At 35.3% G+C, this 10612-nt stretch overlaps 2 protein-coding genes across 3 annotated transcripts; both read left to right on the top strand.

Annotated features, from left to right (window-relative positions):
• Nucleotides 1-1543: 1543 nt before the first annotated feature.
• On the top strand, nucleotides 1544-6451 carry LOC108811062 (uncharacterized). The gene is made up of 3 exons (XM_018583124.2): nucleotides 1544-2176; nucleotides 3170-3337; nucleotides 4622-6451. Exons 1-3 carry the CDS (start codon nucleotides 1640-1642, stop codon nucleotides 6314-6316), a joined length of 2400 nt encoding a protein of 799 aa, XP_018438626.2. The 5' UTR covers nucleotides 1544-1639; the 3' UTR covers nucleotides 6317-6451.
• A 1377-nt stretch (nucleotides 6452-7828) lies between these two features.
• LOC108806968 (UDP-glucuronic acid decarboxylase 6) lies at nucleotides 7829-10239 on the top strand. Of its 2 annotated transcripts, XM_056989476.1 has the most exons (11): nucleotides 7874-8031; nucleotides 8168-8239; nucleotides 8313-8386; nucleotides 8559-8733; nucleotides 8816-8907; nucleotides 8995-9148; nucleotides 9229-9306; nucleotides 9389-9482; nucleotides 9572-9638; nucleotides 9701-9805; nucleotides 9883-10239. In XM_056989476.1, the coding sequence occupies exons 3-11, from the start codon at nucleotides 8315-8317 to the stop codon at nucleotides 10063-10065; spliced, it is 1020 nt and encodes a 339-aa protein (XP_056845456.1). In that variant the 5' UTR covers nucleotides 7874-8031; nucleotides 8168-8239; nucleotides 8313-8314; the 3' UTR covers nucleotides 10066-10239. The 2 variants fall into 2 exon arrangements, with proteins under 2 accessions (XP_018434696.2, XP_056845456.1); XM_018579194.2 differs by lacking the exon at nucleotides 8168-8239 and having other exon boundaries at nucleotides 7829-8031.
• The last annotated feature ends 373 nt before the right edge of the window (nucleotides 10240-10612 follow it).

Here is a 10612-nt window from a genome sequence, read left to right as displayed (position 1 = left end):
AGAGCGCATGCATAAATGTTGATATAATTGTGAATATAAAATATTGATATTAGCATAGTCTAGCACGAGGTATCGAGTAAGACCTCTAAGAGCATCTTTATCGCACAACTTTATAATAGGAATTTTTATTTGATTTTTTGTCTGAAAAAAAATTATAAAGTTAACCAATTGTGGATTGTCACGTTTCAGTTGGGCCTGTAAACAATGTAAGAGTCGAAGAAACAATAATCTTTATTTTACACACGAAAGAACTGAATCTTATGCCTTTGGGAGGAGGGGGAGGGGAGGCATAAATTAAGAACCCCACTTTTATCAGCGATAAAAATGCTCTAAAACCAACTAAAAATTTCAGGATAAATAGATTAGGGTTTGAGGCTCGTAACTCCAACTAGTAGAGTCTCTACCTTCAGTCATATCTCTTTTTTTCTTGTACTTCTAAGCAATTATTCGCTTCTAATCCAATATTATGCTCCCGCTTGTCTCTATCTCTATTGTTTCTCGAAAACTAAGACTTACGACATATAAGAGCATTATTTCTCCACTTCTTAAATGGATTTTTAAAAGGTGGAGTCCACATCTTTTTTAAAACCAATCCTTCTCACATCTTCTGCTAGAGACAAGTTTGTTGGGTTCTTATACTGTTTGCAGATTCTACTGATATGTGACGGCCCATAATCGATGGTTTTTAGTTTTTTTCTAAATCAGATAAAAAGTTTAAGAACTCATTTTAAGGGTTTAGGGATAAAGATATTCTAACTGTATGGCTCCTTGATTTTAAATAGGAATTTTTTTATAAAAAAGTTCTATTACTTTCTAATAAATATTTAACTGTTTCCTCTAAAAATTTCCTAAAATTATGGTTATATATATGTATATCATCGAAACCAATATATCATTTAGTATAATTTTTTTTTTTTGTAAAAATATAATCATTTTTATGCACCATCACTATCTACCGCAGCTATTTCTTACCTTGTCGTTTTTCTACCACTAACTCTTGCATAACTCAAGATTTGATCATCTACCTGATCTTTTAAACCCGAAGGGACATGCTATGCTTGCAGTGGTTGCATCCACAAGTCAGATTATTGTATATTCTAATATTTAAGACTCTAAATTCTCATTAGATACGAGAACAAATAAATTTTGCTTTTTGTTGAAAACGTGATTTAAGACCGCTTTATGTCAAATACTATAATATACTGTTCCTGTTTAATATTTTCGAGCCGTATAGATCGGTAAAGACAAAGAAAACATTAATAGGTACAATATATTAATTAATTATAATATATGGCCACTATCTGTTCAAATGAAACTAATCGATTAAATATAAAGTTTTGAGTTCTCATTACATAATGATCCTCCTGACCCAAACTTCTGATAATTCAAAAAGAAAATGATCCACATTAATTTTCTCACGTGGAACCCAACCCGCTTGGTGTACTTCCACGTCCCCTAAGAGAGCACTGACCCACTCATCAGATCAACACGTCTTTATAAGCCCTTCATTGTCTCACACTTCTCTCTCAGTTATTCCATATTCTTCTGATTACTTTTTCTTACCAACAACAACGAATTAGCTCCCAAACCTAAGCTTTTGTCCCCTTAAGAGTTTGTCTTGGCTTTCTCTCCATAAAGAATGCAAATGACTGAGAGAGGCCGAGCCATGTGGCGCATGTGCCTAGCTTCAGCGTTCCGCACAGCTCTAGCTTGCACAATCGTTGGTGTAGCTACACTCTACGGACCCCAATGGATCCTCCGTTATGTAGCATTCCCAGCGTTTTCTTACGTCACGGTCATTCTCATCATCACCGACGCCACGCTCGGCGACACACTACGTGGCTGCTGGCTAGCGCTTTACGCCACATGTCAGAGCGTTGCACCAGCTATTATTACTTTAAGGCTTATAGGACCAGCTCGACTCACGGCAGGAACTACTGCTTTAGCCGCAGCTTTAGCAGCGTTCGTGGTTGTGTTACCAAATGGTTCAACACACTTGGTGGCTAAGCGGATCGCGCTAGGCCAGATTGTTCTTATCTATGTTATTGGTTATATAAATGGAGCAGAGACTGAGCCAGTCATGCACCCACTTAGAGTCGCTGCTAGCACCGCACTCGGCGTTATAGCTTGCGTTTTTGCACTTCTCATTCCACTTCCTCGTTTGGCTACTTGCGAGGTACCATCTCTTTCTCAGTACAACACATACAGTCTTTACGTATAAATGCATATATTTATCTCTTTGTACGTATTCTCGATTGTTCCAAACACGAATAATATGTTTGTGTTAATACATGAAAAATACAAAACAAAATGCAAAGCCGTAAAGATCAGCAAATGTAAATAAAGAACCGAGATCTAAATGGAAACTTCAATATCTTGCATATGGGTTCGAAGCACCGGATCTGAAACAACCTCACAATATTAAACATATGTAGCTACGTGAATTTTTTTTTTGTACTTAGCTACGTGAATTTGAAACAATGTTTTGGGCCTCGTTTAAATATACAGAGAGAAGATTACACCTTCTTTTAAAAAATAATTTGGATTTTTTCATAAGTTGGGATGTCTCCTGATTAATTTTTTTTCATGGAAGAACAACTCATTAGCATGATTTGCTTCAATCTAGCTGTATTTCGATCTTTCATGAGTATAAGAAAAAGTTACATAATTCTCCTTATTATATATTCAACCCAAAGAAAAGAAAATCACTTGTTAGGATTTAAATATTGTGTAGATCTGTATACGTGTTTGAATTAAATCGAACCAAAAGAAGAAAGTAATCAATGAGCATAATAGATTAATATGTGGACTTTGGTTATACAGTCACAAAACAATGAAACATCTTCACGTTTATTTCGAAGTGTTGTTCCTAACTTTATTCCGTACCGCTATATTTTATATCTTGCGTAGGTCATATAGACATATACCATACACCGCCTAAATTTTTGTACTAATTCTTCCAAAATATTGCGCACAAGCTGTGTCGCATCGCAGACAATATGATTCTCTTTTTTCTATATTAATTAACTAATACAATCCGTGAAATTATAACAAAACTTTATCTCCCACTACTAAAATTATGTGTAGACTAGTACTGAATCCATTGGCAATGGTATAGTTCTCTCTGATATTACCAAAATTAATTTACTTTAAATATACACGTGGGCAGGTCAAAGAAAGCTGCAAAGAGATTGGTCAAAATATAACGACGCGAGTGAAGTTGTACATGAAAGCTTTTTGCGCCGAAGACGCCATATCAGCAATGGCTTCTGTCTCACAGGCTCGAGAGTTGTCTCATACTTCATCTAAGCGTTATCAAACCATCAAACGATACCAAGTAATTAATTAATTCTCATTTTTTTGTTTTCTCATAATCAATTTGGGTATAAAATATAGGTAAATAATATCTAACTAGATTTTGACCCGCGCTTCGAAAGCGCGGGTATTATTTTTCACTTTTATGAAATATATTATTTGTTTGTAATTATTGAATTTATTTATTTTAATAAAAAAATTATAATAAATTCGATACATAGAGTGTTTCTGGTAAACTATGTATTTATCTAGTTTTGTTTTATTCGCTCTTCAATCAATATATTTATTTGACTTGTTGTTAAAATAAATAATTATAGACTTTGATCTCTGCACCTCCGCGGATGTATATTTTTAAAAATATGATGATATTTTTTTTTCATGTAATTATTAGGGTTTGGCAAAATGAATCCGAGGAACAGAACTGATACCAATCCGTAAATATAGTACCAAACCTGAACATAAATTGATTAAATATTCGAATTATTCAAAATTTTGTTAGTTAGAGAACCGAATCGGATCCGAACCGAAGTATTGGTGTACCTGAATTTATCTAAAATAGATTTAAATACTTATATATTAATTATTTTTATATTTAACGTATATAAAATATCAAGAATGATACCTTTAAATTTATAGGTAATATATTACTTTATTTATAGATTTTGAGAAATTTAAAATATATAGTGATTTAAAACTTTAAAAATAATTTAAATAGGTTATCCAAACTCAAACCAAACCCGCAAAGATCCGAATCAAACTCAAACAAAAATTTAGAAACATCCTAATAGGACTGAAATCTTTGACCTCGAAAACCCGAAACGCAAACCGATCAGAACCAAACCCGTATGGATATCTGAAAACCCATCCTTAGTCATTATTATATATCTTATAATTTCATCATATAATTAATCGTATTTTATATGTACTATCATATAAGTAATCATATAATTAATAGTATTTAATACGTATCATCAGATAAATAATTACATATATTATATTTTAAAAACTTAATATGAAATATAAAAACCATAATTTGAGTTGATATTTTAAATTGAGTTTTATATTGTATTTTTCTTATATATAAGACAACATTCTTTTATAATGGACTTAATAACTTAAGCCCATTACTTTTTTTCTGTTTAATACTATTATCTTTGTTTCCAAACAAAATATTTTTTAAAAAAAGACTACAATCTATGTTTCCAAACACACCAGATTTTTTTAATACTCTTATCCAAGTATCCAAACACACCGAAATTGTACTTCACCTTTAATAAGATAGATACTGGAATGTTTATCTACATAGCTAAGCATGAAATGGGAGAGGCTTCCATTTAAGATATGGAGATGGAAAAACATGAATGATAACAAAGGAGAGAAGCTTCAAAACATGGAGATCGCTCTGAGAGGAATGGAAATGGTATTAGTAAGCAAATCTCCTATACCTCCAAGTTTACTTGCTGGAGAAGTCAAAGATGGTATCAAGAACATGCAAGAACGTGTCATTCTCTCAATCAAACGAGTAAACAACACCCCCCAACCGTCGGTAACTCCAGAAACCGATCTAGAAAAACCCGACGAGTGCCTCCAAACACTTCAAGAAATCCCGGAAACATCTCAAGATTTGCCCTTTTACTTCTTCCTGTTCTGCCTCAGGCTCCTCGAAACCATCTCAACGGCTAAACCGGAGGAGAACAAAGTAAAACCGGAGGAGAACAAGGGCTCAGTCAAATCCAAGAGTAGGTCTTGGATTAGTGATTGGGACAGCAAGAAGGTTATGCCAGCGATTAAGTTATCGCTTTCGTTAGGTTTAGCGATTTTTCTAGGGTCATTGTATAGTAAGCCAAACGGGTATTGGGCTGGTTTACCTGTAGCGATCAGCTTCGCTGCAGCAAGAGAAGCCACGTTTAAAGTGGCGAATGTGAAGGCACAAGGGACAGTGATAGGGACCGTGTACGGAGTGATGGGCTGTTTTGTGTTTCAAAGGTTTTTGACGGTTAGGTTTCTTTCTTTGCTTCCATGGTTCATCTTCTCTAGCTTCTTGAGCAAGAGCCGTATGTACGGACAAGCCGGAGGAATATCCGCGGCGATAGGAGCCGTTTTGATTCTCGGAAGGAAAAATTTTGGAGAGCCAAGCGAGTTTGCGATCGACAGAATCGTCGAGACTTTTATCGGCTTGTCTTGTTCGATCGTGGTGGAGCTTATCTTGCAGCCTACGCGAGCCGCTAACGTGGCAAAACTTGAGCTCTCTAGAAGCTTTCATGCTTTGTACGAGTGTGCAAGCTTGTTTGGAGCTAAGCCGAGTAAAGCGGAGATCGTGGAGAGTCAAAAGAAGCTGAGAAGTCATCTTAATGCACTCAAGAAGTCTACGGAAGAAGCACAAGCTGAGCCGAGTTTCTGGTTTTCGCCTTTTAACGCTTCTTGCTACGAAAAGCTATTCGAATCATTGTGTAGAATGGCTGATCTATTGCAGTTCAGCGGTCACGCGCTAGGGTTTCTTGGAGAACAAGGAAAAGGAAAATCACCACAATGCGAGGAGATTCTTGGAGAGGTAGAGAAAGATCTCAAGAGTCTAACACAAAGCATAGGTCTTTTAGCCAAATCTTTTGAGGAAATTACTCTTCTCAAATCGCTAGACGCCCTTGAAAAGGCGCTCGCAAAGAACGATAATGGTTCATGGGACATTGAGTTGGGGAAGACACCAAACCCTAGTTTCTCAAGCCCCGAAAGCGAGCCAGAAAATATTTTAAATACGTATCTCCAGCATTGCAGAGGAGCTGCGGATGGTATGTTCCGTGTGGAAGAAGAAAGAGAAGAGGTTAAAGTGGACAAGAGTGAAGTTGTGTTAAGTTTGAGTGCATTAGGGTTTTGCGTGGAGAAAATGGGGAAAGAGGCAAGAGAAATTGAGGAGATGGTTGAAGAGGTTGTGCAGTCGGAGAATCCTTCAAGCCAAGTTAACTTGCATGAGATCTCTTGCAAAATACGTTCTTTGTACAAATAAACGTAATTTTCCATTGATAAAATGGCTTTTTTTTTGTTGTTTCTCTTCTTGTTAATAAGGTTGTGGGTCAGCTGGTTATACCAATAACAATACCAATTATGTGAAGGCTAAACAAACAAAAAGTTCATTTTTCTATTTGTATATGTTGGGCCAATTTCAGTATTCGTGGGCATGTAAAGCCTTTCTCTTATATATAAAAATATTTCAAAGTGAGATAAGTTCGTGCTCTATTGACCAGGCATGCACATTTTATCAGCATTCAATACTCAAACGACTTTTGTTATGAGGATGTCTGGATAATTGGTTATACCCGATTTCCGAAGCATAACCCAAAGACACCTGAAATGTGGGGAAATCTTGTTGGCATATATATTCCTTTTCCTCTCCACCGAAGAACTTACCTTGACAATGGAGTTTTAACGAATTATGAAAAACACGACCCTCCTTATGGTATGTTATACGTTCATTTTTCTTTTCAGTCTCGTTTTCACTTTTTTTTATCAATATCTTGTTGACTTTCCTTGCGAATTAACAAAAGGGTTTTCTCGCTTTTTGATGAAATTCAAGCATAGCTTAGAAAAGCAAGCTACTTTTGATATTCTCTCCAATAACCGAATCGCAAAAATTATGTGAGTGTATATTTTCCAAAAGAAGTTATTAACAAATTTGAAATAACTGAATACGAATTAAAAATATCCAAACTGACTTCTATATCAAAATACTTAAAACCTTTTAAAACTCATATCCATATTCGAACGGGTGCGGATACACGCAGGTTTACCATCGACGATACCAATTGTGCAGACTAAAACCAGAAAGTTTATCATTGCATATCCTGGGCCGATTACATTATTCGTGGGGGTAAGGCCTTTTAGATGCAAAAATATTATATGAAAGATTTTATAGTGTGGCTGCTGGGTGGGATTTGTGTAGGTCTCCACGGCTATTACTTTTACACCAAAGACTTATTTTATTTCAAGAATGCAAGTGAGCCAGTGACATGTTCGGCTCCTTTGAAAACGAAGAGATATTTGGACATAGACCCAAAATTTTCTGATCCATTTAACCACACCCAAAAAAAATATGTGAAAGCATTTAGGTGAAATTGGTTACTACTTGTAGTTTTGGGTCATGGCAAAATGTAAAGAGCTAGTAGTCATTTACAGAATATATCCGATGTATAATGAAGCTTTTTTTGATCAAAGTATAATGATGAAGCTTATCTGAAGAAAAAAAAAGCTATGATCTGCTAACATCATGCTTGTTGCGACTAAATTAACGACTAAAGCAAAACAAAAGACATATTCTAGATAAATTGCGAATACTTTTTTAGAAAAAGATGCCATAGTTAAATTCGTTTAGCGCAACAACAATGGTTCGATTCCTACGGCGGATATCTCATTTTAACCTCCATCAATATATAATTAATAATATATGCTTTGTTTAAACGTCTCGCAGATCTCGAAACTTAAGATCCATAAAAATCCTTAAACCCATGCTTATTGCGGTCTCACTTGTTTAATCTAAAGACTTAAGTCTAGAATGGTGAAAAGTCAAAACTCTTTTGAGTCTTCGGTTTCTTTTTGATCTATCTTTTTCATTCTTGATATAAAATTATATATTAGAACTTAATTTGTAAGCGACGTTTGGTGAACCAAACTAAAATTTGGGTTTGGTGCAGTCCAGTTGATTGGATTATTCCTCTCACTTTTCTGGTAGGGAATTTTCTTTTTTTCTTCCATGTTTTTTTAGCGTAGATTACAAATCTTGTGGGACTCATGTTCATGTTTTATATGATCATTTAAAAATGTAAATATGCTTATAAATATCGGTCTTATATTGATCTTGTAGTACATCATTGAGATCAGAAGAGTAATTGTATACAGTTTTCGTTTTATCAAGCTCCTAACTGCTAATCATCAGGTTTACTTAATTCTGTGATGCAGCATATGTATGTTCTTCTAATAATCTGTGATTACAATTTTCTAATTTGCAGAGATGGCAACGAATGGAACGACCACGAAGCCACCACCGATGCCTTCTCCACTGCGTAATTCCAAGTTTTTGCAGGTTTATTCACTCAAAATATTATTTCAAATCTCTAAAATCAATTGAGTTTTAAAATGCAGTAAAGTTAGTACAATGTGTAATTAAGTCAAAAGTCATAAGTTAATACTCGTTTTGTATTTAGATCTCAAGATAGTTAAAATTGAATGTGCTTGGATGATTTTGTAAATTGCAGTCAAATATGAGGATCTTGGTGACAGGAGGAGCTGGATTCATTGGTTCACATTTGGTTGATAGATTGATGCAAAACGAAAAGAATGAAGTAATCGTCGCTGATAATTACTTCACAGGATCAAAAGACAATCTCAAGAAATGGATTGGTCATCCAAGATTTGAACTTATTCGTCATGGTATTATCTTCTTCCTAGTCACATTATTTAACTAGAGAAAACGCAATGCATTAATTAACTAACTCCCTTTATAAATCTTCAGATGTGACAGAACCTCTCATGGTCGAGGTTGATCAAATCTATCATCTAGCATGTCCTGCATCTCCAATTTTCTACAAATACAACCCTGTTAAGGTTTGTTAAATTTCATTAATTCAAAACATAACTAATGTTTAATGATTTATGATCATAATCAGGGTTTTCTTTTTGTTTTGATGACAGACGATAAAAACAAATGTGATTGGTACACTTAATATGTTGGGACTAGCTAAGCGAGTTGGAGCAAGAATTTTGCTTACTTCCACATCTGAAGTGTACGGTGATCCTCTTGTTCATCCTCAGACCGAGAGCTACTGGGGAAATGTAAACCCCATCGGTAAGTAATTACAAATGATTAATCGCAATAATCTCTAAGCCATTAACTAATTAACTAACACGAAATGGATTACGATGCAGGTGTTAGAAGCTGTTACGATGAAGGAAAACGTGTTGCAGAGACTCTGATGTTTGATTACCACAGGCAACATGGGATTGGTAAATTATTATTTCCATCGTATTCTATTTCTTCGAATATTTTTGATTAGCTAAGTTATTATTTGTTACGGGGTTATTGTAGAAATACGCATAGCCAGAATATTCAACACATATGGTCCTCGTATGAACATTGATGATGGTCGTGTCGTGAGCAACTTCATTGCTCAGGCTCTCAGGTGAAAATCAAGTTCTTCTTCTTCAATATGTCTTTTATTCAAGATTGAGTTGAATCTTTACTATCCCAGACTGATGTTTGGTTTTGCAGAGGAGAAGCGCTAACTGTTCAGAAACCGGGAACACAAACCCGAAGTTTCTGTTATGTTTCAGACATGGTATGTAATAGCAAAGTTGTATATAGCAAATTGTTCCATAGTTCACAACTTTGGTATTGTAGGTCGATGGTCTAATGCGTCTGATGGAAGGAGACCAAACCGGACCAATCAATATAGGCAATCCAGGCGAATTCACGATGGTTGAACTCGCTGAGACGGTTAAAGAGGTTAGCATTTGTATTTTTTGTTATTCAATTATCACGTAAATCAATGTGGTTAGTACTGAGAATTGAGATTGATGCAGCTTATTAAGCCGGACGTGGAGATAAAGATGGTGGAGAATACACCAGATGATCCGAGACAGAGAAAACCAGACATAAGCAAAGCTAAAGAAGTTCTTGGTTGGGAACCAAAGGTGAAGCTCCGTGAAGGGCTTCCACTTATGGAAGAAGATTTTCGTCTCAGGCTTGGCGTTCTCAAGAAATGAAGCAATAACAAAATGTGAGAAAATGTGTTTTTAAATTTCATTTGATCGTGTGTGTTTTATCAGTCTTTTTTTTTTTGAGTTTGCTGGGAATAATGATGTCCTGACTAGGAACATTTTCGAGATTGGTGCTGTTACTTTAAATTTTTGTTATGAGAATGTGATCAATGAAATGCTTTATGTGTTGACCAAAAAAAAAAAAGAAATGCTTTATGCTTTTTTTTTTTTGGCAAAATCAATCATATACTGATACTGATCTTGTGAAAACTGGAAAATTTCACGCTCTTTTTTTTCTTTGTACTGTAACCCAAATGATCGATCTCAGAGTTCAAATCTAGAACACATGTGTTCTAAACACGAGTTCTCCAAAATAACTTGATCACACGTACGTCTCTGGTTGTTACATCGCCCGGCAATTTACAATCAGTGGAGTCTTTAAGGAGACGGAACATTATAAAAAGATGCACAAGAGCTTGAAAATCGAAACCACCAAAAAACGACATCGCTTCACTCCATATAGTAAACACAAACCGGCCCGGTTAACTTGGTC

The sequence above is a fragment of the Raphanus sativus genome, chromosome 6, assembly GCF_000801105.2.
Source record: "Raphanus sativus cultivar WK10039 chromosome 6, ASM80110v3, whole genome shotgun sequence".
Classification (NCBI taxonomy): domain Eukaryota; kingdom Viridiplantae; phylum Streptophyta; class Magnoliopsida; order Brassicales; family Brassicaceae; genus Raphanus; species Raphanus sativus.
Note: the sequence above shows the minus strand (reverse complement) of the source record. Positions and strands in the feature narration are given on the sequence as shown.